We start from the raw sequence: 14,159 nt of genomic DNA on the forward strand, positions 1-14,159 counted from the left end.
TCAGCATGGCGTTGAATTGAACCTTTTCTCAGCGTAGCATCAAATTGAACCTCTTCAAAGCATGGCGTCAAATTAAACCTCCTCAGCTTGGCATCAAATTAAACCTCGGCTTGGTGTCGAATTGAATGTCTTCTCAGCATGGCGTCAAATTGAACCTCTTCTCAGCATGGCGTCAAATTGAACCTCTTCAAATCATGGCGTCAAATTGAACCTCTTCTCATCATGGCGTCAAATTGAACCTCTTCTCATCATGGCGTCAAATTGAACCTCCTCTTAGCATGGTGTTGAATTGAACCTGTCCAACATAAAATTGAAACTCCTCTCAGCTTGCCATCAAATTGAACCTGTCCGCAGCATGCCGTCGAATTGAATCTCTTGGCAGCATGGAAGTGATCCTCTCCTCAGCATGGAATTGAACCTCTTCTCAGCATGATGTCAAATTGAACCTCAGCATGGCATTGAATTGAAATTCTTCTCAGAATGGAGTTGATTTGAAGTTCTCAGCATGGCGTCAAATTGAACCTTTCCTCAGCATGGCTTCAAAAGTGATCCTCTCCTCAGCATGAAATTGAACCTCTTTGCAGCATGGCATCAAATTGAACCTCTCGTCAGCATGGCGTCAAATTGACCCTCTCGTCAGCATGGAGTCAAATTGAACCTCTTCAAAACATGGCGTTGAACCTATTCTCAGCATGGCGTCAAGTTGAACCCTCTGCAGCATAGCTTCAAAATGATCCTCTCCTCAGCATGGAATTAAACCTCCTCCTCTCAGCATGGTGGCAAATTGAACCTTTCATAAGCATGGCGTTGAATTGAACTTCTCAGCATGACGTTGAATTGAACCTCTTCTTTTCATGGCGTTGAATTGAACCTCTCCTCAGCGTGGTGTCAAGTTGAACCTCTCTGCAGCATAGCTTCAAAGTAACCCTCTCCTCAGCATGGAATTGAACCTTCTCCTCTCAGCATGGCATTAAATTGAACCTGTTCAAAGCATGGCGTTGAATTTAACCTTTCAGCAGCATGGTTTTAAAGTGATCCTCTCCTCGGCATGGAATTGTACCTCTTCGCAGTGTGGCGTCGAATTTAACCTCTCCACACATCATTGTGTATAATTGAACCTCTTCTCTGCATGGCGTCGAATTGAACCTCTTCTCTGCATGGCGTCGAATTGAACCTCTTCTCTGCATGGCGTCGAATTGAACCTCTTCTCTGCATGGCGTCGAATTGAACCTCTTCTCTGCATGGCGTTGAATTGAACCTCTTCTCTGCATGGCGTCGAATTGAACCTCTTCTCTGCATGGCGTCGAATTGAACCTCTTCTCTGCATGGCGTCGAATTGAACCTCTTCTCTGCATGGCGTCGAATTGAACCTCTTCTCTGCATGGCGTCGAATTGAACCTCTTCTCTGCATGGCGTCGAATTGAACCTCTTCTCTGCATGGCGTCGAATTGAACCTCTTCTCTGCATGGCGTCGAATTGAACCTCTTCTCTGCATGGCGTCGAATTGAACCTCTTCTCTGCATGGCGTCGAATTGAACCTCTTCTCTGCATGGCGTCGAATTGAACCTCTTCTCTGCATGGCGTCGAATTGAACCTCTTCTCTGCATGGCGTCGAATTGAACCTCTTCTCTGCATGGCGTCGAATTGAACCTCTTCGCAGCATGCCGTCGAAATGAACCTCTTCGCAGCATGCCGTCGAAATGAACCTCTTCGCAGCATGCCGTCGAAATGAACCTCTCGTCAGCATGGCTTCAAATTGATACTCTTCTCAGCATGGGCTCAAATTGAACCTCCTCTCAGCATAAGGTTGAATTGAACATCTCCGCATCATCGTGTATAATTGAACCTCCTCTCAGCATGCCGTCGAATTGAACCTCCTCTCAGCAGGGCGTCAAATTAAACCTCTTGGCAGCATGGCTTCAATGTGACTATCTCCTCAGCATGGAGTTGAATTGGACCTCTCGGCAGCATGGCGTTAAATTGACCTCTCCTCAGCATGTCCTCGAATTGAAGTTGTCTTCACCCTGGCCTGCATTTGTGTTCGATTAAACCCCATTTGCCTTGGCTTCTTCACTGAATTTCATTAAACTGGTGCACATGGGCATAAGTTTTCTAGAAAAAAAAAAATCTGCAAAAGTAATATATAAATTGTGAATAGTCAGCCTTCTCTGGCAGCTGAGGGATTCGGTAGATAGTCTTCTCTGGCAGCTGAGGGATTCGGTAAATATCTTAATTTACTTGGTGGTATTATTTTATTATCTTGGGTCATACTTTTTATTGAGCCCAATCCGTGATACATGGCAATGTTTATTCTGAAAAAAAAAATGTATCTTACAATAAAGTTATATTATAAAAGTTTTAGTTTTTACTTCATAATTTAATTTTTTAGCTATCTACACCATTTTCCATAAGGTACATGAGCAAAATTAAAGTAATTAACTTTTCTGTATGCATGAACACTAGTAAACTGCTATTGAACATTCTAAATATGTATCTATCACAATTAATATCCGGAAAGCGGAATATTATATAAATTTTGGCCCCAGACTGAACTTCATAACCCGTTGCTATTTTATCCAGAAAATATAATTCTTAATTTTAAATCCTTTTGGTATACTGTTACTTTAAAATAGTGAAAATAAGTATACCTGTTCTTGTTGGAAAAAATCTAACATAATTGCAAACTAAACATTATTATTGTCTTGCAACCATATTGATTCAATTATATACATCAGAAGTATTTAAATAAATCATAACCACATTTCAAAACTCGAGGGGCGGGGGGGGGGTTGTTGCTAAAAGATTATAAAACCACATAAGATGGTATAAGGAATTGTTCGTAGAGAGTGCCTGCACACCATACTAGCAAGGCAATTATAGTCCAGCACCACTATTATACATAACGGTGGAAGACCAATTAGTTCACTTGCCTATTACAGATTGCTTTGATTTTAGTGATTGTCAATGAAGAAGTCCAACCAGCAAGAGGCTGCTTTTAAACTATGCCCAAAGACTGAACTATTGTGATAAGAGGAACTCTAGTTGGTTGACATCACTAAGTTATTTTCTCTCATTGCAAACCCAATTCACAATTTTTTACGAACAAAAGCATTTGTATCTTTATTTTATCCCCAACCCACCCCCTAGAATAAACAATTAGATGTGCAGTGGTCATTTTGTCTTTTCTGAAAAGATACGGTCATGAAGTCATTCTCACCTTGCAACCATTCTTTTTTAGTTTTCACATAGATTTAAATTGGCTCCTTTCAATACAGGTCAAAATATTTGGATTTAAAAATAACGTAAGGCTACTCTAATGATGAACTCTATCAAACAGTATGGAATGTGTTAAGTATAATTTAGGCATTCATAGTTAAATACTAGAGGGGAAAGAGGCTAAGTTCAAGCATAATGACAATAACATGTCAAGATGAGTGATAATTGTAATTACTTTATTGTACTGTACTTACAAAACTGAAGGAAAGAGTTACACTCTGTATTATATCCTTCCTCACCTTTGGGTCAGTATTCCCTGGAAAAAAAAAAAAAAAAAAAAAACACTTGCCAGATGTGAATAACTAAACATTAAACCTAGTGGCATTAAAGAAGTATTATCTTTAAACTGAAAAACCCCGAAAAAATTTACAGTGTACATAAAGAAAAATCAATAAACAAAGGGAAATTGTCCAATAAAAAAAAATTGGATTGTTCATAGAGATTACTTTGAACACTATAATGAAGATTTTGTAGCACTCATAGAAAACTTAAAGAAAAAAGCAAGTTTCATGTAGAATTCTGGAGTACACGAGAGAAGTTCCAACTGTAACTACAGGCTCACCCTTACCCCCCAGCAAAAATGGTTTGGCTCACCAAATGCAGTTTTAGCTTTATTTTTTTTCGCGGTTGCAGTCATCAGAGTCCCTTTATTGGGAATTCCTATTTTATTATTATTTGCTTAGCTACAACCCTAGCTGGAAAAGCAGGATGCTATAAAAGCCCAGGGGCTCCAACAGGGAAAATAGCCCAATGAGGAAAGGAAACTAGGAAAAATAAGATTTCAAGAACAGTAACATTAAAATAAATATTCAATATAAACTATGAAAATTTTAACAAAACAAGAGAAAGAAAAATAAGACAATGCCAGAGTATACCCTCAAGCAAGAGAACTCTAACCAAAGACAGTGGAAGGCCACCATGCAGAAGTTAGGGCACTACCCCAAGACTAGAGAAAAATGGTTTGATTTTGGAGTGTCCTCCTAGAAGAGCTGCTTACCAAAGCTCCAGTCTCATCTACCCTTACAAAGAGGAAAGTGGGCCACTGAACGCGTACAGTGATTAACCCCTTTAAGGAGAAGAATTGTTGGTATTCTCAGAGTTAGATGTACGAGGACAGAGGAGAATACGTAAAGAATAGGCCAGACTAATCTGTAGGTGTACGTAAAAGGAAAATTAATCTTAACCAGAGAGAACAATCCAATGTATTACTGTCTGGCCAGTCAAAGGATCCCATAAATCTCTAGCAGTAGATTCTTCCAGAATTCTAGAGTTATTACTATGATATCTAGAGTTGAATCTTTCCAAAGTTATTGAAATGCCATAAACACACAATGCACTGTACGTGTAAGTAAACATTCCAGCCTAATACGACATGAACCATGGTCCCCTAGTCCTTTTTCAAATAAAAGTCTATTGATACAGGTATCCAAAGAAGTGTCTGAATGAGAAGACACCAGAAATTCACGATTGCCAAAACGGAAATCATTCCAGCTCCAATGATATTTACTATAGTCCATTTCTTTTATCGATGCAGATTTGCACCGACTTGCAGCGGTGCCCTTTTAGCTCGGAAAAGTTTCATGATCGCTGATTGGTTAGAATTATCTAGTCCAACCAATCAGCGATCAGGACACTTTTCTGAGCTAAAAGGGCACCGCTGCGAGTCGGTGCAAATCTGCATCGATAAAAGAAATGGACTATAGTGGCTACCACTTGAACAGCCTGTTTAACTACGGTACGGGGCTTATTATAATCACACCATATTATTTGCTGGTTAGCAAGGAACACCACGACGGGACTTTACAACAGAAGCAAGATCAATCCAGGAGTTTGTATGTATAAAGAACTAAAGCAGCATTAAAATCTACTAGCTTTTCCATAAAATTCAAACCACATTTCCATCATAAAATTATAACAGATTGCCTTCATTAAAATTTAACCAATTTCCTTCACAACTTCCTACAAAACATTTACTGGATAACACTTTGAGCAACTTCCACAGGTTGTAGCAACATTTTATGCTACAAAATTTTTCTCTGTACATCATTAAATAAAGACTACAAAAAGAATAAAGAACAACGACAGTTAAGTATGTCACTTTAGATAACTAAATTAAGTATTATTTATCACCATAGTTTGAATTTCTACAAATTACCTAACTGGATTTCAATTACTCACTAAAAGTTTACTTTGGCGCATCTATCTATCGCTAGACTAGTCACATGTTAATCTTAATATAAATACTTCTAATATAGATATTCAAGAAGAAATTACACTATTTCCTATTACATTTAGCACCCTAAAACATTACCTCACATTTCACATTTTCACTAAAAAAGCAATGATTTTATGCAACAAACCTTATAGTTTACAGCAGTAAAGAGTTGTCCCATGTGGACATCTTCCATTACGAGTTTTAGTCAAGTTCTTGTATATTTTGAAGATTAAACAGCTTATGGCATTTCATCTCCATTCACATGAAATATCATTAGCAGAGATCAGAGGCTTCCAGGAATCTGAAAGAATATTAGCAATTTAATAACATTCACAAAAGCCTTTATGTAGTTTGTCAAGTTAACAGTAACAAGCAATTTGGTCAGAAAAATAATCACATTAAATACTGTTAATAAACTAAAAAGAAAAACTATGCCCAAACAACTAAAGGCAGCATTTCTTATCATTAAATAGCCTTGTTAACCACCTTGTTCTGAACTACTGTATATAATTATGGCAATCTCTCTACTTGGATGAAAGATTGTGACCACAATGAAACAGATTTTATTAGCAATCCTATGTTCCACCCAATGTACACTGGAGCAAATGTAGAACCTTCCTAGTTTAAAATATAATTATTTAAGGTCCATATTCAAAGCACTTGAATTATAGAGTTAGATTATGTTCGTAAGACAACCGATAAACAAGCAAGGTAAAAAATCAATCTATTCGGGTAAGGAACGATATATACATGAATGTTCAGAAGCATGCTGTGTACATACCAGCTTCCTTAGTAGGCCTACATACATTTATTCAGGACTTGAAGATATTACAGCTTTCAAATTTGTAATAAAGCTGTTAAAAATTCATCTAAAACAATTATTGTGAATCATGCAATAGGAGGAGGAACGTTTAGTTATGCTGCACAGAGACACTTCAATGACCTTCCACTTGATGTCAAGAATAGCAAAAATGTGGCAGCTTTCAAGAAAAACCTGAAAACTTATCTCTTTGGAAAGTGTTATAATAGTGACCTGAAAACTATTAAGCCTGAATACAAATGCTAGCGAAATAACTGATAAGATACAGAGGAAAATATTAACTGGAAAGAAATAAATTATTTTTCACACACCAAGGCCCGCCTGAACAGACTTTTAGTGTCTGATGGAGGGCGAGAAATAAACCCGAAAAAGTGATGAAATGAACATTTCCAGATTCAATAAATCATATTGTTAATAGTCCTACACCAACTTTGACGTTATTGGCCTAAAGGTACCTTTACCACATATTTCATCAATTACCCTTCAGAATGGTCCAAAGTCTCCTCTGAAAGTGTATATAAGCTAACAGAAACAAAGTTTTCTCTTCTAGGTTTGTTATTGGATTAATGAATTTGGGTCATATGGCCATACACCAGTTCTAAGAGGCTATTCAGCAAGCAGGTACAACTAGAGGAAAACTCTACAGTTGCACTAGGATGCAAAAGTGAAGTTGGGTTGCAGGAGGTAAGAAAAAACTGGCACACATGTATGATAGAAAGCTAAAAATGAACGTTCAGATAATGTCCAAATGGTTTAAAGTCGGCAGATTTCATGCCGAAGTTATTTCACAATTTTTTTCATATTTTTACTAATACTTTCAAACTGTAGGAAGTGTATTTCTGTATTTAAGGATAGAACTACCAGATTTCCTTCAGACAAACCAACGGCTTTTTCATAAAAATCGGAATCAGATTTCCTTTAAAAAAATCTACTCTATTTCCTTAACAAATATCTACCAGATTTCCTTCATACTAATCTAACAGATTTCTTTCATACAAATTAACAGATCTCCATCATACAAATTACCTAATTTTCTTATTATCTACCGGAATAAGTACATAAAAATATGCCCTATTTCCATCATACAAATCTGAGAAATTTCCTTCATAAAAATCGAACCAGATTTCCTTAATAAACATCTACTAGACTTCCTTAATAAATATCTACCAGATTTCCCTAATAAATATCTACCAGATTTCCCTAATAAATATCTACCAGATTCCCCTAATAAATATCTACCAGATTCCCCTAATAAATATCTTCTAGATTTCCGTAATAATTATCTACTAGACTTCCGTAATAAATATCTACTAGACTTCCTTAATAAATATCTACTAGACTTCCTTAATAAATATCTACTAGACTTCCTTAATAAGTATCTACTAGATTTCCTTAATAGATATCTACAGGAATTCCTACATAAAAAATCTGCTAGATTTCCATCATAAAAACCTAATAATTTTACTTTCATAGAAATTTACCAGATTTCTTTCGTAGGTTGTAACAACAATTCATGATACAAAATTTTTCTCTGTACAGCAAACAAACTAAAAATAAAGGATAACACCAACAACAGTTAAGTGTGCCACTTTAGACGCCTAAATTGATTATTATTTATCACCATATTTTGAATTTTTTTAAATTACTGAATTGTTTTCCATTACTAGCCAAACTTATATGAAGCATCCATTGACCGCTAAACTTGTCGCATGTATATCTCATACTAGAAATATTTTCATTAAGATTAAAAAGTAGAAATTACACAATTCTCCATTACATTAATCACCCCAAAAACCTTCCTTACAAATTTTTAAAATTTTTACCACTAAAAGCAAAGATTTTAGGTAACAAACCTTGTAGTTTATACCAGTACAGCGATGTTCCAGAAGAATATCCTCCATTATTATCAGTTTTATTCAAGTTCTCGTATATTTCGGAGATTATACAGCTTATGGCATTTCATCTCCACTCTGATGGATATATCATTAGCAGAGGGGACTAGAAGCTTGCCGGAATCTGAAAGAATATTGGCATCATTATAGCTCATAATAACACTATTTCAGTGGTTTGTCAATTTCAGCAATAACACAAGAAATTTGGTCAGAATAAGCATTAAACTAAATACTGTACACTGAAATTAAAACTGAAAGCACCCACCAAAAATATAGATAGAATACCTAGGTTTGATTCAACAAAGCTTCTAGAAGATGAGCACAGAAAAATTTGCAATTTAACATAGGAATCAATTTGCAGTCTTAGAGACTAAGAGGTGAAGAGCAGACAATTAATGAAGAATGATGTAATATCAAGAACATAAATCAGTCAGTTGGTAGTGAAGTTTCGGGAAACCCATGGATAATATTATAAAAAAGGTGGAAAACACAGAAATTGATAGTAGAGTTTTCGAGGAAATAATAAACTACAAAGTAGAGCATGCTCAGTATTCCAGTATTAATAGCAAGGTAAAACAAAAAAAAAAACTAAAAAAAACAAAAACAGCAATGACTGGAAAGAAGGAAGCAGATGAGGCTGACAATGCTATGAATTCCAGGAGTGGCCGTATAAAAATCGCTCATAGAATTTGAAATCTCTATGGGGGCAAAGAAGAAAAAGCATATACCCATCAAAAAGAGAGATGGGTCTGATATAACAACAGAGAAGTATAGGGTCATTCATCAACCAAGTACAATAGGGTTTTGCACTAGGATGCAAAAGTTAAGAAGTTGGACTGCAAGAAATAATAAAGAAAACGGGAACAAATGAATGAAATATTCAGGTAGTAGTGTCCAAAGGGTTTGAGGCAGATTTCAAATTTATACAAATACACTCAAACTGTAGGAAGTGTACTGTATTTATGTATTTAAGGACAGTCCTAAAACTTCAAATGTAATGTCAGCATAAGATTTTGAGTCGCTAGCAATAGAGTGAACAACTATTGTCAAGTGAAGTTCCATGAGACTAACCAGATTTCCTTCATATTGTATCTGATTAGCTTTATAAACATCTGCTAGAATTCATGCTTAAAATTCGGCCCACTTTCCATCATAAAAATCTAACAGATAGCCTTCATTAGAAATTAGCCAGATTACCTAAAAAATTTATCATATTTCCTTCATAATTCCTTCTGAAGCATTTACTGAATAACTGCTTTGGTAATTTCTATAGATTGTAGTAAGATTTTTATGCTACAAAATTTGTCTGTATATCAAATAAATAACTATAAAACCCACAACAGTGGGGCAAATTTGTTAAGTGCGCCACTTTCGTTACCATGGCTTGAATTCCTGAAACTTACTTAATTAGATTTTTAATTCATCAGCAAAAGCTATTTACTATGAAGCATCCATTGAGGGCTAAATTTTTTACATGTACATCTATTAAGATTAAAACGTAGAAATCCACAAAATTCTCCATTCCATTAAGCATCCTAAAAAAAATTCCTTACAAATTTTCAACATTTTCATTAAAGAAAGCAAAGATTTTATGCAACAAACCTTATAGTATAGAGCAATAAAGAATTGTCCCATATGATCATCCTCCATTATCAGTTTTATTTAACTTCTCGTATATTTTGGAGATATACAGGTTATGGCATTTCATCTCCACTCAGATGACATATCATTAGCAGAGGAGATCGGAGGCTTTCAGCAATCTGAAACAACACAGTATTTGTAATTTAAGAACTCATTTATAAAAGCCTTTCAGTGGGTTGTCAAGTTTAATAGTAACAAGCAATTTGGTCAGAAATAGAATGGCACTAAATACTGTACACGAACCAAGAATAAAAGCTATGATCGGAAGTTACAAGAGAAGCAAGATTAGATATGCCCTAAGAGCTAAAAGCAGCATTTCTTATCCAAAAAGGGATTTTAAAGTTACAAGCCTTGTCAACCACCTCATTCTGAACTTTATATATGATGGTAATCCCTCTACTTATAAGAAAGATAGCGACCACACTGAAAACCACATTTATCAGCAATGCTAAAATCCACCTATTTTGCACGGAAAAAAAAAAAAAAAAAAAAAAAAAAAAAAAACACTTTTTCAAGTCAAGGGCATTATTACGAAAGGTTCATATTCAAAGCACTTAGAAGCATCGAGTTCGATGACTTTTCTCACGACCACTCATAAAGTAGCAAGGTTAAAATTAATCCTTTCAAGCAAGCAATGAAGATACTGATATGAACACCTTGGCAGAAAGCTGTATACCAACCAGCTCCCTCACTTTATACATTTATTCAGGACTTGAAGATTATTACAGCCTTCAAATTTGTAACAAATCTTTGTTAAAAACTACACATAAAAAACAAAGTAATTAAATACATAACTTATTTCTAGACTCAGGATTTATTGTTAGTAGTCCTACACCAACTTTGACATTATTCACCCAAAGATAGCTTTCCCCTATTTTTCATCAATTCCCTTCGGAATGGTCGAAAGTTTCATCTGAAAGTATATATAAGCTGACAAGAAGTTTTCTCTTCCAACTTTGTTATTGGATTTATGAATTTGGGCAATATGGCCCGAAACTGAGGCCATTCAGCACCAAGTACAATGGGAAAACCATGCAGTTGCACTAGGATGCAAAAGTGGAGAAGTTGGACTGCAAGATATAAAAAAGGAAATGGGAACTAATGTATAATCGAAAGCTAAAAAGGGAATTCAGATCGTGTCCAATGGGTTTAAAATTCAACAGATTCTATGCAAAAGTTTAGATAATTTTTTCCATGATATCTTGACAAATCCTCTCTAACTGTAATGTGTATTTCTGCATTTAAGGATAGTACTCAAACTTACAAATGCAATGTCAGCATAAGATTTGAAACCATTTGCAAGAGTGAACAACTATCATCAAGTAAAGTTACATAAAAATCTACCAGCTTTCCTTCATAAAAATCTAACAAAAATTCCTTCATAAAAATCTAACAAAAATTCCTTCATAAAATTCTACCCAATTTCCTTAATAATTATCTACCAGATTTCATCAATAAATATCTACCAGATTTCTTCAATAAATATCTAAGAGATTTAATATATACCTAATTATCGTAATAAATATCTCCTGGATTTCCTACATGAAATTCAGTCCAATTTCCATCATAAAAAACTAACCGAATTCCTTCCTAATAGTAAACCCAATTTTCATAAGAAAATAAAAAACCTAACAGTTCCTTCATAAAAGTAAACCCAATTTCTATAATAGAAAAATATCATAGCTTTCATGAAAAATTAACCAGATTACCTGATAAAATGTATCTTTCATAATTCTCTCTGAAGCATTTACTGGATAACCACTCCGGCAATTTCCATATGGTGTAGTAAAATTATGCTGCTGCAAAATTTTTCTCTGTATAAAAAACAATTAACTATAAAACCAACATCAGTGGGACAAATTTGTTAAGTGTGACACTAAAAGACTAATTATTATTCATCCCAATATTTTGAATTTCTGAAAATTACCTAATTAGGTTTTTAATTATGCAACAAACTTTGTGTACTATGGAGCATCTATTGAACGCTAAACTTGTCACTTGTAGGGCTATATTAAATTACCTATACAGTATTAATATCTTAAAAAGAAATACACACAAGTCTCTATTCCATGAAGCACCCCAGAGTTCTGCCTTACACATTTCACATTTTCACTAAAAAAGCAAAGATTTTATGCAACAAACCTTATAGTTTATGGCAGTAACGAGTTGTCCCATATGGACACCCTCTATTATGACTTTTATTCAAGTTCTTGTATATTTCGAAGTTTCTACAGCTTCTGATTATTTCATCTCCATTCGGATGGTATATGAGAAGAGATGATCACAGGGTTTGCAGGAATCTGGAAGAATATTTACAATTTAATAGTTTTATAAAAGCCTTCTAGTAGTTCGTCCCGTTCAACAGCAACACGAGCAATTTGGTCAGAAAAAGAATCGCGCTAAATACTGTTCATGAACTAAAAACGAAAACTATGATCGGACTTAACAATGGAAGCAAGATTAAATATGCCCCAAGAGCTAAAAAAAAAAAAAAAAAAAAAATTATTTTTTATCCAAAATAGATTTTAAAGTTACGAGCTTTGTTAATCATCTCATTCTGTACAATATACTGTAATTATGATCTCTATACTTGGAAGAAAGATTGCGACTACAACGAAAACAATTTATTAATAGTGCTATGATCCACCAAATGTACACTGGAACAAACAGAACTTAACTAGTTTAGATCATCATTATGAAAGGTCTATATTCACAGCGCTTACAGCATAAAAATTGTTATGATAATCCATAAAAGACCTGGTCAAAATCAATCAGTACTAACAGGAATAATATGTATAAGACGGCTCAGTAGTGTGCTCTGTGCCTACCATTTTCCTCACTTCATACATTTACTCAGGACTCATAAAATACATTACCACCTTCAAAGTTGTAATAAATCTTTAACAAAAGCTACAACGATGAAATACATAACTTTATTCCAGACTCAATAAACCTTCTTTTTAGTAGTACTGCACTAACATGGACATTAATGGCCTCAAGATACTTTTTCCAAATTTTTCATCAATTACGTTTTGGAATGGTTTAAAGTTTCTTCTGAAGGATTGCGAGAGAGAGAGAGAGAGAGAGAGAGAGAGAGAGAGAGAGAGAGAGAGAGAGAATTAGTCAAGCTCAAGGGAAGGAAGTTCTCTCTTCCACGCTCATTATTGTACTTAAGAATTTTGACCATATGGTCCCATCCTGGGGCCGGGGGGGGGGGGGGGGCGGTTTGGCATTCAGTAATAAATTACAACTAGGGGAACACCAGTAATTTCAATTAGATACAAAAGTTAAGTTGGACTGCAAAAAGTAAGGAAACTGGAACAAATTTATAATATAAAACCAAAAAGGGAATTCCGATAGTGTTCAAAGGGTTGTGGTAACGTCCCTGACTGGTGGTGAAAGCCAGACTGGGGTTTGAGTCCCACTCGAACTCTTTAGTTTCTTTGGTCGCTGCAACCTCGCCATCCTTGTGAGCTAAGGATGGGGGTTTGGGGAGGATATAGGTCTATCTGCCGAGTCATCAGCAGCCATTGCCTGGCCCTCCTTAGTCCTAGCTTGGGTGGATAGGGGGCTTGGGCACTGATCATATGTAAACATGGTCCGCCTTTAGAGCATTGTCCTGCTTGATAGGGCAATGTCACTGTCCCTTGCCTCTGCCATTCAAGAGAGGCCTTTAAACCTTTCAAGTCAGATTTCACGCCAAAGCCATTTACATCATGATTTCTTTACACATACTCTCAAACTGTATGAAGTATATTTCTGTATTGAAGGATACTACTAAAACTTTAAATTCTCACTCAGCATAAGATTTGGAGCCATTACCAACAGAGTGAATAACTATTGTCAAGTCAAGTACTGTACTATAAAAATCTACCCGATTTCTAACAGATTTTCTTCATACAAATCTACCAGCTTTCCTTGATAAGAATTGAACCAGATTATAAATATCTACCAGATTTCCTTATTACATATATTACCCGAATTCCCTTAATATCTACACAAATTTCTATATAGAATTCAGCCCGATTTCCATCACAAAAATCTAACTAACTTCCTTCACAAAAAATGTAATTGATTTCCTTTCAAAATATCTACCAGATGACCCTTACAAAAATTTACCAGCTTTCCTTCATAACTCCCTATGAAACATTTACACCTCGGACAATTTCCATTACTGGGCAACACCTCGGACGATTTCCATTACTGGGCAACACCTCGGACGATTTCCATTACTGGGCAACACCTCGGACGATTTCCATTACTGGGCAACACCTCGGACGATTTCCATTACTGGGCAACACCTCGGACGATTTTA

General features: G+C 35.5%; 1 protein-coding gene and 1 long non-coding RNA gene across 5 annotated transcripts in view; both read right to left on the reverse strand.

Annotated features, from left to right (window-relative positions):
- Positions 1-1,004: 1,004 nt before the first annotated feature.
- Positions 1,005-1,691, reverse strand: LOC137631423 (uncharacterized). The gene has a single exon (XM_068363188.1). It carries the CDS (start codon positions 1,689-1,691, stop codon positions 1,005-1,007), a length of 687 nt encoding a protein of 228 aa, XP_068219289.1.
- A 111-nt stretch (positions 1,692-1,802) lies between these two features.
- The window catches only part of LOC137630887 (uncharacterized), a 47,766-nt gene continuing 35,409 nt past the window's right edge, over positions 1,803-14,159 (reverse strand). For 2 of the 4 annotated variants that reach the window (XR_011041796.1, XR_011041797.1), the window contains exons 2-7: positions 11,987-12,144; positions 9,806-9,963; positions 8,165-8,327; positions 5,637-5,792; positions 3,516-3,532; positions 1,803-2,312 (exon numbers count right to left, since the gene is read on the reverse strand). This is a non-coding gene — a long non-coding RNA (uncharacterized lncRNA). The remainder of the gene's footprint in view (positions 2,313-3,515; positions 3,533-5,636; positions 5,793-8,164; positions 8,328-9,805; positions 9,964-11,986; positions 12,145-14,159) is intronic. The other 2 variants (XR_011041794.1, XR_011041795.1) reach the window with 2 other exon arrangements.

Source organism: Palaemon carinicauda, chromosome 39 (assembly GCF_036898095.1).
Source record: "Palaemon carinicauda isolate YSFRI2023 chromosome 39, ASM3689809v2, whole genome shotgun sequence".
Taxonomy (NCBI): Eukaryota; Metazoa; Arthropoda; class Malacostraca; order Decapoda; family Palaemonidae; genus Palaemon; species Palaemon carinicauda.